Genomic DNA, 12,954 nt, shown 5'->3' with positions numbered 1-12,954 from the left:
TTATTGCCATAATTTGCCTTGATGCTCAAGTCCTATGCTTGTCTGTTTGGATTTATTTTTGTCCAAGTAATGAAGCTTAAATGTGTGATTACAAACGACACAGCAATAACAGCAACCCACAGCCGCTATTACTGAAGAATAAGGCTGCCACAGTCCGTGTATTCGTTCTGATTTATCAGCTGAATGCAGAATATCTAGATTTATGCACATAATGCAGAACCAGCAAAATCCCAAACAGGTGGATAAATTGGGAAAAAAAAATCTGTAGACAAAACTTTATTTTTAAAGACTGACACCGATACAGATTGAAATGAGATATCACAAACTCTAACACAAAACTTTGTTTAAATGCCTTTAACGTTTTTTTATTAAAAACTGAAACTGTCAACATCACATACAGCAAGTTCCCAGCGATTTAAAAAAATAATAATAATAAAGTTCAGTAAAAAAAATGAGTAAATAAAAATAGCTCCCTGAGATTAATGACCCTAAAATTAGCAGGAAACACAAGTAAAAAGTTACAACAAAGAATCAGAAATTAGCAAAAAAGTAAAAAGGAAAAAAACACAGGAAATTACATGAAAAAAAGAAATAAAAATAAAATCCACATTAGTAGTGATGTTTTTTGTAATTAGAAAAAAAAAATAAATAAATAAATCTAAATTTATCCCTGTCATGTTGAGCAGTGTTTAAGTGTGTTAATAGTTTTGGATTGCTGTTGTTCATTTTGTTATTGAGCATTTCGTAGTTTTTCTTTACTTGGACAAAATGAATTCCATATGTTTCCATTCGTCATAGTGTCACATACTCAGCTTATGATCAAGGCCCTCGCTTCCATTGATTTAGCTTTACGCGGAGGTCCAGTTGTGCCTGAAACACACATAAAAATATGAAGGATTTCATATTTCTGGGATGAAAATAAGACTTTGACTTTATTTTAAAAAAGTCGATGTCTAACTTTCAGCTCAGGTGTTAATAAGTCTGAGTTAAGCCCAAGACATTTTTTTAATTCTTTAAAAAGTTTAACAACATGAACATGGTGATCAGCAGAATATTTGGCCTGTAACTGATTACTTTTCATTAGACAGGCTGTTGAAAACCGTGAAATGTGTGTGTGTCAGTGGTGGAAATGCTGCTGTTTTGGTGCTTCAGGCTTTAAAGAGAACAAGAACTCAGCAACAATACACAGCTTTGAAGTATTTTCCCCTCTCATCAGACGCTCAGTACGTTTACACGATGTCAGAAAAAGTCAAATTATTGTGTTAGTACGACTGAAATCCGACTAAATCAAATTTCTCGAAATCGAACCCCAATAATTTGATTGTCAGTCGAGCTGTTCGGTCATGTAAACACCTCAGTCGGACTTTAACTGGATTCGGCGCTCTGAGCGTGCTCCTAGTCGCTGTGCCGGCCTCTTTCGGTGGTTAGGGATAGGGACTGTTCGTTACTTGTGAAGGGGAGCTGCAAAACGGGTCAGATGTTGAAAAAAACGTAAGCACTGAAGAGGGATGGGTTTTTAATTATGGGAACATACAACTTAAAAAGGTAGTATTTTATATTTATTTTAAATACAAAACAGTCACACCCAGCCTCCCCCTCCTCTGATAAATAAAGTACAGTCCCTCAACACCAAAGCGATGTTTTACTGTGGACGGAGCTGCAGCAAAACATATTTTAGCCAACTAAAAAAAAATGAATATCAGCCTCATTTTTTGCTATTTTTGAATGTTTTCTCCTCTTTATCGACACAGCAGCTGGTGGAGGCAGCGGTGGAGCCGCAGCTCTGCTGTTCGGCAGAGTAAAATATTAAAAATTAAAAAATAACATCACATAAATAAAATTCAAATTCCTGTTGGCCAGGGCTGTCTTACAGCAAGGTAAAGCAGAGAAAATATTATAAAAGTAGCATAGGCTACACTCAGTTGTCATCATGTTCATAATTAAAAATTGTGAAAAATAACAAATTTTATATATTTTTTTTCCATTTTTTTGTTTTTAAAACTCCAACACAAACGTTCCCAGCAGCCTTTAGTGTGAGGTGACAGGTTAAATGAAAATTAATACGTTCCTCCCATGCTGACACTTTCTTTGCACTTGTAATTAAATCATTTTGTTGGCGATCATTAAAATGAAATGCCGATGCAGATAATCGTCACAATGCCAAATAATTGGCCGATAATTGTATGACTGTATATATATATATAATATATAGTGTAGCACTCTTGCATGTAAAGCACTTTGAGCTGCATTTAATGTACGAAAGATGCAATACAAATTACGTTTTATTATTATTGTTAAATAAACAGTTGAGATTTTGATTTAGTCTCAGGCATATCTCAAACTACCGCGGTGAAGTCTGACATACTTCCGTCAATAAAACGTTTCTCCCTCGCTGCTGTTATACTGGGACAAGGACAGTAATCCAATTAAATGAACTTTAACCTCGACTAAGCTGTGCGTGTGAACGTACTGACTGATCGAGATGAATGACGTGGGATGTGAGGAGTGTGGTCATTTTAAACTCATACCTGAGCTCATCACATCAGTGGTCATAACATCTGCTCTCTGTTTTTAGATCGCTTGAAGTATGAATCAAAGAAATCAAAGTCCAATCATTCATCTAGCATGGAGAGTTCCACAGGTAGATATCACTCATCAAGCTTCCTCTGCCAAGCTCTCTGCAACTGTGTCTCTGCACACTGAACTCTACTGAATACTGGTCTGTGTGTGTGTGTGTGTCTATGCATTCACTGTGACAACTGTTGGTTGTGTCAAGGACAATCATAGTATAAATACTTGCTTGTACACTTGATGTGTTTGTGTGGCAGTACATTCGTGTACAGTGGGGTAGTGTCGCTGTGTCTGTGTGCAGGAGAGCAGTGTGCAGCTTCAATGGAGGCCGTCTCAGATGACGCCCTGTTCAGAGACAAACTCAAACACATGGGCAAATGCAAGTCTCCTGGTTTTACATTAATACTGACATTTCAGAAATTACTGCGTCACCCTTTAAGGGTCACTGTCCAGTGTGGTTAACGGAGGTTTTCTCTCCTTCAGCGACGAGAAAGAAGCTGTTTGAAATTGCCAGAACGTTTTCAGAGAAGACAAAGAGGAGAAAGTCAAAACGGAGGATGCTGCTGAAGCACCACTCGTATCCTTTATTATGTTTTCATGTTGTCCGTCCCATTCTCATGAACACGAAAACTCACAATCATCTTAAAGGGAATTTCTTCTAATTTTGCACAGACGTCCATTTGATCTCAACAATGAAGTCAACAGATTTTGGTGGTCAAAGGTCAAAGGTGAAGATCACTGTAATCTTGTTTGTTTCATTCTTTTGAATGTGATATCGCAAAAACACCCTGAGGGAATTTCTTTAAATCTGACACAAACGTTCACTTGGACTCAGCATTGAATTGATTAGATTTTGGTGGTCAAAGGTCAAGGTCAGGCTAACCTTGCATTTGTCTCATTCTTGTGAGTGTGATAACTCACGAACCCCTTGAGGGAATTCATGAATTTTGTGGAATTTTGTGACTTTTCATTCGTCTCATTTTTGAATGCAATATCTGAAAAATGGCCTCAAGGAAGTTTCCTTAAATTTGGCACAAACATCCACTGGGACTCAAGAATGAACTGATTAGAACCCGGTGGTTGATGGTCAAAGCTCAAGGTCACGGTGACCTCATAAAACATGTTTTTGGCCATAACTAAAAACCCTTGGGTGCCCACCTCGCAACTGTCTCATGAACATCTTGAGGGAATTTCTTTAAATTTGGCACAAACGTTGAACTCAACGATGAACTGGACAGATTTTAGTGGTCAAACCTCGAGTGCCCACCTTGCAACTGTGCTGGTTGTTTGAATATCTAATGAACATCTTAAGGCAATTCCCTAAAATTTGGCACAAACGTCCACTTGAACTCGACATTCATCTGTTTGGAATTTAATGCTTGAAGGTCAAAAGTCAAGGTTGCTGTGACCTCAACAAAACGTTTTTTTGGCCATAATTCAAGAATCCATACACAGATTTTCACAAAATTTTACACAAATATGTAATAGAATATAATGATGAAGTGATAACATTTTATATCTCAGAGGTCAAAGATCAACTAAACTATAACTGTAAGACGGTAATCTTGGTTTATTTCTAGGTCGGCTGAGATGTGGTGAGTACAGATGAATTTAATTTGTGCATTTTCATTTAAAAAATGACATTTCAGACAAAAGCTGGAAAATTGCATTTTTGTAAAAGACAGCCATTTTCAAAAGCAAAATTATTTAATTTTTATATTCCCTCTTATCTTCTTATGTCAACTTAAGTTGACCTTAACTCGGCTCCTCTCCAGATTGGGCACAGCCAACTCTACAGCTAATCTCCTGGATGATGTAGAGGGAAACCCCTGTGGTAAGAAATGCGTGTCACCTACACAATGTCAGACATTTAGCCTTTGTCACTGTGCTACAGAGCAGCCGCTCCTAAACTGGTCTGGCTTCAGGGTCCAAATGTTCCCTCAGATGTCAGGTCACCTTTCACACACACACACACACACACACACACACACACACACACACACACACACACACAGAGCCAGCTACCTGAGATCGCTTCAGTACATTTCTGTCTATTCACTGCGCCTGTCAGCGGGTTCAGACGCAGAAACTTCTTGTTGTGAGGAGACCGAGATAACCGCTGAGCTCTTGCTAAATTTCAATATACAAAATGAAAACAAAAGAAAAATTAGGACAATGGCCTAAAGCTCAATAAGTGAGTACATAAAATCAACATTTATTTAGGTTTTTAACACATTTGTATTATTTTTCAAGCACAAGGCTCACAGTGTCTTTCGTGTATGAACACAGCAGTCAGACCCCCCCACCCCAAATTAACGCAATGGAAGTAGAAAATCATAGTTACGTATAATATTTTTAATAAGCTGATTTCGAAAAGCTCATTTTGTGTGCAGAGCGGTATGAGTGCGAGTATTTGACATTGCACAAAAAATTTAAAAAGTATAAAAATCAAAGTTAAAAATAAAAGTAGAAAATAATATTAATGTGCAGCATTTTTAATAGCTTGATTCTGAAAAGCTCATTTTGTGCACAGAGCGATATGAGTGTCAAATATTAAAGGGCCCTAAGGGTTAACTCACGTCAACAAATCTAAAAAAAAACAAAAACATAAAACAAGCATTTATCAGAGAGATGCACTTATAACTCTGTTGATGTGTTTTTCTGTGTGTCTGTCCAGAGGAAGATGGCCAGCCCAGACGAGCAAACACTCAGGAAGAGAACGAACAACGCAATGAGCCAATATTATGGTAAGCTGTTCCTCGAAGTCAACCTCAGTTGAGTCCTGTTAAAAGGACTTTTTGTTCCACCGTATTTCGTAGAAACAATTGTAGTTCTGAGAATGCTGTGTTGAAGGACTTCATGCCTCTGCGCCGGCAATCTCCGTTGCCGGCAGTCTCCGTTGCCGGCAGTCTCCGTTGTCGGCAATCACTGTTGCTGGCAATGTGCTTTTGGGTTGTCCATTCATTTGTTTGGCCAGTTCTCGTATTTGCAATATCTCAGGAACGCATTGAGGAAATGTTTTCAAATTTGGCAATTAGCACCAATATTAGGTATTTTTCAGATGATCTGTATTGGTGTTTTATTTTAATGATAGCCGATAAAATTAATCAATTAAAAAGTCCAAAGAAAGTGTCAGCATGGGAGGAACTTTGACTTATTTGTATTTATTCATTTTTTATTTAAATTTTCACTTGCCTTTGTAGAAGAAGTTGCTGGGGGCTTTCAGTATATGAGGATAAAAGTTTCAGAAAAGCAAAAATAAGAAAACACTGTTGAGTCCCAAAAATCAGTGGGCACTAACAAAATGAGAACAAATCCTGGATACGAGCAAAAATAAGAAAATTTGTTTGTATATAGTTTTTTGCATATAGCATTTTGCACAGGATTATGTGCTCTCCGTCTGACTTCGGCAGTGTCTGAACTTAATGCATATGTTGACTATCTTCTTCTACTTTTCTGTTTTCTTCCTCTCAACAAAATCCAAAAATAGAAATGTCCTTTTCCAGAGTATCAGATACTTGGTCACGGTGCCGTCTCTTCTGTCTGCCAGCTCTTTAACTTTCAAAGCTTCTAAATAAGGCACAGTGTTTTATTCAGTGTTTTATTTTTGGGTACGAGAATCATGCGCACACACACACACACTTTCTTCTGCTCTTCAGATCCTCCTATGCTGCACCATATCAGGGTTACCATGGCGACGGCAGCATGACCCATGGGTGGCGGCCTTGCAGCTCTTCCTGTCCCCACCTGCTCACCTCACCTTAATCCAAACCAGCCAATGTAAGGCTTCCTTCCTCCTTCCCAGGGAGAGGAACTGGACTGTTCCCAGCAGTGGCCGAACTGTCTATAAATGCATTATCTCTGTATGATAACACTTTGTTAATATATCATTTTACATGTAAAGGAAAAATGCATTAGTCCTTACCAGTATTTGTTAACGGCTTCCTTTAATCCACTGAGAGGAACACTAGCGTAGTGATGATCTCGCCAATATGAACCTTTATTACTTTTCCAGACTGCGTGTTTCGGATCGGTGTCCCTCAGGCTTGACATTTCAAATCCAAAGTCTTCACACGCTCCTTTATATACACTAAAAACCATGTAGAGCTTTTTTACCATGTTTTCTTAATCCGATTGTAATATTCTGCCGTTTTTGAACGTCAGGGGTTATGTAACTGAAATTCTTATGTGTCAGCATATTGTGGCCATTAAAAGTTGTGGCTGCCGAAAATGTCAACACTTGATCATTGATAACCAGTTGATCACGCAACTGTGTTTTCGGGAAAAAAAGCATGTCTAGAACAGTTCACTTAGTTTGCTTTGTTTGGCAAGGTGAGAGCGCCGTCATTCAGCACGTTGTTGCACCACAAACGGCACAGCTGCCAGATCATTTCACCACCATGGCGGGCCGTGTGCCATCTGGCATCAAGTTATGGTTAATGTGAACTCGCTTCCAAAGTTTCAACAGGGTTATGTAACGAAACCATTCCAACAGCCAGGCCAAGGTCTCAAGTCAAGTGTTATATAATCCTGATTACAAAAAAAGATGGCACGATATGCAAACGCTAATAACAACAGAATGCAATGATTTGCAAAATAGTTTTCGACGGAAATTCTATTAAAATAAGTACAAAGACAAGATAGTTCATGTTCAGACTGAAACTTTGTTGTTTTTGGTAAGGCTCATTGTGTGTTTGATGCCAGCGACATGTTCCAAAAAAGTTTTGGCAGAGACTCGATGACCACTGGGTTACATAACATTTTCTTTTAATAACGCTCAGAGAGAGTTTGGCAGCCGAGCACACTAAAGTCACGTTTAGAAGAGAGCAGCCCTGCTAAAAACTGAAAAGTCTCGACTTTGCGTTTAAAAAACAACAAATAACTTTGTACTCACACACAACAGAAGAACAAAGTGCGACCGTGACGTCACCGTTCACACAGGATCCGCTCATTGCCAGTTTACACAGCAATAGAAGGGGTGGCGTTTTCAAAAGATTACACTCTGAACCAGGTTTCAAAAGTTTGCGTTTTCAGGCCCCCAAAACGGCGCTGTCTTATGAACAAAACGCCAAACTGTGACAAAAGTTTAACACTTCATGTAAGAGCAGTTGACGTGTAAACGGCCCCTTATTGTTGACATCTTGAAAATAAATCTCTTTCCCATTCTTGCTAATTATACGTCTTAAGTTGCTCAACAGTCCAGTTTCTCTGTTGCTGTGTTTTGCGCTTCATAACAAGCCGCACTTTTCAGTGGGTGACAGCACTGAACTGCAGGCAGCCGAGTACCTGCACTCTTTAATAATCAAACCACGCTGACCCTGAAATGTTCGTCGTCTGGATGGCAGCGTATGTTGCTCCAAAACCTGTATGTACTTTTCAGCATTCGTGGTGCCTTCAAAGATGTGCAAGTTATCCATGATGCCATGGGCACTCACACCCCCCCATACCATCAGAGCTGCTGGCAGAATGCAACGATTTGCAAAATAATTTTCGACATAAATTCAATTGAACAAAGTACCAAGACAAGTTATTTAAAGCTCAGATATTTTTGTTAAATATAAACTCATACTGCATTTGATGCCAGCAACATGTTCCAAAAAAGTTTGGGCAGGGACTCGATTACCACTGTGTCACTTTTTCTTTTAATAGCACTCAGAGTTTGGCAGCCGAGGACACTAAAGTCACGTTTAGAAGAGATCAGCCCTGCTAAAAACTGAAAGGTCTTGACTTTGCATTTTGTTTTTTTTTAAACTAAAAATAATTTTGTTATCACCACAGAAGAACAGAGTGCGGCCGTGACGTAACCGTTCTCACAGGATACGCTCATTGTCAGTTTACATGGCGACAGAAGGCGTTTTCAAAAGTTTACACTATGAAACCCGGTTTTAAAATTTTGCGTTTTCAGGCCCCCAAAATGTCATTGTCGTGTGAACAAAAATGCCAAACTGCAACAAAAATTTTAAGGTTTCGAACTGTTGGCGTGTAAACGGACCCTAACTGTTGAAATTTTGAAAGTGAAATTCTTTCCCACTTTTGCTTGACAAGTGTCTTTAGTTACTTGACAGTCTGGAGTCTGTTGCTGTAATTTGGGCTTAATAATGGGCCACATATTTTCGAGGGAACGCAGCTGGAGAGAAGTCGGTGGTGTTTCTCAGTGTTTTTGACATCTGGCTTTCACTTTGCACGGTAGAGTCTGAACTTGTATTTGCAGATGCAGCAAAAAACTTAGACAATACGATCATGTTGGTTTTTACCTCAGTGCGGTCTGAGAGCTCGATGGTCAGCCTTGCCCCTGACGTGCACAGATTCTTCTGATAAAGTGGGTTGTAGATGGTGAAATCCCTTAATTTGTGTAATTGTGCGCTGAGAAACATTCTTAAATTATGACTTTTTGTCCTTGCAGTTTTTCACAAAGTGGTTAACCTTGCGACTTCCTTGCTCGGGAAAAATTGAGCCTTTTGCGGATCCCCTCAGCCAATATTATCACCTGTTATAAATCAACCTGTTTACCTGTGTAATGATCTAAACAGGTGGGTTTTTTTGTTTCTGTGTTTCTAGACTTTCTTTTGTTGCTTTCATCTCAACTTTTGTGGAACATTTCACAGCCATCAAATTCAGAGTTAGTAGTATTTACAAAAATATTATTTTGAGCATTAAATGTGTTGTTTTTGTATATATTCAGTTATGGATTTGCATGTAATGTAATGCATTCTGTTTTTTTGTTGGGTTTTTTTTTAAGTTTAACACTATGTCCCAACCTTTTTGGATTCTGTACGTTGGCGTGTTCCTCTTTGTGTACATGAGGATCCCTCAGAGAAAAGGTGAAAAGGTTGCTGTCAGTCAGAGAGGCATGATGCAACGATGTCAAACATTGCGTAACGTATCACGTTCCAACACGTTCACCATATAGGACCCAATTCTTCACATGCCAAGTGAAAGACGTAAAGAGCTAGAGAGACAGAGAAGTTGAAACACTAAGTGTGACTGTGGGATTTAGTTTCCGAGAGTTACCGTAATATTCGGATGCAGCTCACTCAGTGCCGTCATACGAAAGTGTGGTTTGAGGGGGTTTGAGACGCTGGCAGACTATTCGACAGCACAGCGAAAACACTAAAGCATTTAAAGGAGGAAAGTCAGTTTTCCATGCTACATTACAGCGTAAAGATGTCATAATGGAGACTTATTAAATCCAAAATCTTTCCCACATAGCAATAAATTAACTGATGAAAATGAAACTGAGCATGATGCCAGATCTGTAGGATTTCCTGCCTCCAGTGTAAATATTGTTGTGGTTACAGTCAGTAGTGGCAGTGAACCAGCAGCGGTCTGGAAAGTTAAAAAATGGCATTTAAACTTCTCTAAATATCTTTACACCTCCAGACCTTGTTCTCAGGGTGGGAAGCCAGTGAGGGCTCTAAGCACTTCCTGCCGGTTGGTTCGGGTTTGGCGGTTTCTATTTTTCATACGTTCGTAACCTTCGTTTCACTGGGGTGTACGGTGTATCTCTTTGTTCTGCTGTCTCGCCATTTTCAGTCTACTCAATACACACAATACACAGATGTCAGCAAAAGGTGATATTATTACAGCATTTTCCTTATTAACCCTTTGAAACCTGGCTCTAAATCACTTTTCTTGTGCTGCATTCAGACACCTTCACAAGTGTTTAAACCTTTGAAATGTGAACAAGGCAATGATCAACATGGCAAGAACTGTTCTGCATATTGCAAGAAATTCATAGTTTTGGAATATTGTTTTTTAAAGAAGCTATGGAAAAATGCCCAAAAAATGATCTTTATAATTATCATATTTATATATTTAAAATTGTTTTACAGATGCATTATTATTTTTATGACTTTATTCAGGTCATTTTCTTTTTTGATTGTTTGTTTTTCCTTTTTTTTAATAATAATAATAATTATAAAGTGTAGACACAAAAGTTAAAAAATATAAAATAAAATACATAAAATACACACATTGCAATTAATGTGACATTAATTAGATGTTAAATGCAGTTTTTAACAGGTGGGTTTTGAATAGTTTGAAAAAGAAAATTTAAAAAACATGAGAATTTATTAGAAAATTATCAAAAAAGAAAATGTCCAGAAAATTATTGTAATTATATTTTTAAAATTAGGTTACAACAAAAATAAAGATATTTAATATTATTCTTTCTATTTATTATTCTTTTATTTCTGCGCTTTTTGCAGTTCATTTTCTGTTCTTTTTACTTTTATTGGTGCTAATTTTTTTTTTTTTTTTTTTTTTGGTAACTTTATACCAATATCTTGCTAATGTTTAGATCATTACTCTTTAAGTTGAAAGATATCACTTGCTCGGGTTTCAAAGGGCTAATAGAAATACGAGCGTCCATATTTTCGACAGTACTGAAAATCACACCGTCAGGATTTCTAAATACCCGGTTTTACTAAAATAGCGTGATGCCGCCAAAGTCTAGGTTGCAGCACAGCGAGTAAAACTGAGAGGGAAGCTTGTCGCACACGCGGGGAATCCTGCCGCTGGGTCAGCTGGATTTGGCGCTCTCGACGTCAACATCTACCTCCTCCTACCCATAAGCCCTCCTTTTTAAGGCCACGTCTGGTGGTTGGGTTTGTGTTTTCAGTCCTGACACATTTTGGGATGGTTTAGAGCTCATTTTGTGCATCGCTGTTATTTTTCTTTTTGGGGGAATGGCTTCGTTCTCACCTCGCCTATCGAGCCAAACTAGGAGCGTGAAGTCGCTGCCCTCGACGTGCTCGTGGCGTCAGCGTGCCCGTACAGCTCCATTCACTGCTTCGCCAAAACTTTGCTAATATTCTGCCAGGTTTCCGCAGCTCTTGCATTATCCAGGAGAAGATGTTTGCGAGATGTTTTGGAAACAACAAATATCACCCGGACTACTTTGCCATATCTCAGACTGTCCCTGTCGTCTTTGCAAATCACGTCTTTGTTGATCTCATCTCCTTCAGTGAAGGGAAATCCCATGTTTCGTGATTTGAACGTGAGAGAACTGTGATTTCCACGTGAATGATGGATGTGTCTGTCGGAGCATCAGAAATGTGAAGACTCGTTCTGATTGGACGAAAGTGAAGACCGAAGTTGGACGACACGAAAACAAAAACGACCCCTTTCTACTGCTCTTTCCATTTTTATGTGTAGATGTGAAACTAGCATGGATTTAAAAAAAGTAGTCAAAGTCTGATGTGTGAACAGAAGGTGTTAGGAGAGGAACAAAACAAAAAAAAGAGTGTTGTGGATAAATGTTATAGTGAAGAGCTTACGGGAAACTGCCTGACTTTAAGCTGACAAATTGGCTCCGTGAAATCATCTTCATTTCTTCCTTTGTGCATAAAATGTATTTGTCATTTCAGAAAATCTCCATAAATGAACCTTTCTGGATTTTTTGGAGTGTTTTTGTTCCCCTTTGATTAAACTACTTAAATGTGCCATTTTCTTATTAAGTTTGAATGTGTGACAGTGATTTTAAATAAGGAATTTGCCGAAGGACCGTAAAAGATTTAATGCATGTCTGAGAACATTTACTATAAGTACCTATACATGACCTATACCTACCTATACAAATGACTGTGTTAAAAGTGTCACAAACCATCAGAGTTATCACCAAATCTTTTTAGTCTTTTAAGTTTCTTGCTTTCGTAGGACGGATTTGGGCCATGTTAAAAAAATAAAATAAAATCTTAGATTTTGACAATTAAGGCATAATATTACGAGAATAAAGTTGCAATTTCAAGAAGAAAGTTATAATATTACAAGGAAAAAACAGAATGAGAATAAAGTTGCAATGTTGCAAAATTAGGCTTTCAAAATAACAAGAAAAAAGTTGGAATAATACAACATTAAACTTGTGAATTTACAAGAAAAAAATCATTTTATGACAAACTCATAATTTTATGAGAAATAAAGTCAGAGTAAAACTTGAGAGTCTGGAATATGATATAAGAATCAACAAAGTATGAATAAATGATCAGAAGTGATCATTGGGTGCATGGTCAAAATTATGAGATAAAATGTTTTAAAAAATTGATAGAAAATAGAAATTATTCACAGTCTGTAATCTCAGGCTTTAATAACATGTTCTGAGTGTTGCTTTTAAAACGTTCTTTCTTTGTTCTAATGTAACATTGTGGGAACGTTTTATAAAAGAACATCCTATGATATGTCACCTCTGCAATTTTTGGTTCTGATAGCGTTTTGAGAATGGTACACTGCAATGTTTCAGTAACATTATCAGCTGTTTTCTTTCAGTTCCCAGAACGTTCTTTAAAATTTGGGTAACGTTCTCTATAAACATCAAAAAAATGTTAAAAATGTTATGATAATGACTTTGAATATTTGTGACCTTTCACCCAAACACACAATGTCACC

At 37.8% G+C, this 12,954-nt stretch overlaps 1 protein-coding gene across 1 annotated transcript in view; it reads left to right on the top strand.

The window, feature by feature from the left end:
• cuedc1b (CUE domain containing 1b) overlaps positions 1-12,014 on the top strand; it is a 28,733-nt gene extending 16,719 nt beyond the window's left edge. The window contains exons 6-11 of the mRNA XM_042486226.2: positions 2,576-2,641; positions 2,873-2,950; positions 3,055-3,148; positions 4,347-4,405; positions 5,249-5,318; positions 6,231-12,014. Of these exons, the coding sequence (XP_042342160.1) occupies positions 2,576-2,641; positions 2,873-2,950; positions 3,055-3,148; positions 4,347-4,405; positions 5,249-5,318; position 6,231 (368 nt within the window). The 3' untranslated portion in view covers positions 6,232-12,014. The remainder of the gene's footprint in view (positions 1-2,575; positions 2,642-2,872; positions 2,951-3,054; positions 3,149-4,346; positions 4,406-5,248; positions 5,319-6,230) is intronic.
• The last annotated feature ends 940 nt before the right edge of the window (positions 12,015-12,954 follow it).

This window comes from Plectropomus leopardus, chromosome 6 (assembly GCF_026936395.1).
Source record: "Plectropomus leopardus strain MGB_pleo_1.0 chromosome 6, ASM2693639v1, whole genome shotgun sequence".
Lineage (NCBI taxonomy): Eukaryota > Metazoa > Chordata > Actinopteri > Perciformes > Serranidae > Plectropomus > Plectropomus leopardus.
Note: the sequence above shows the minus strand (reverse complement) of the source record. Positions and strands in the feature narration are given on the sequence as shown.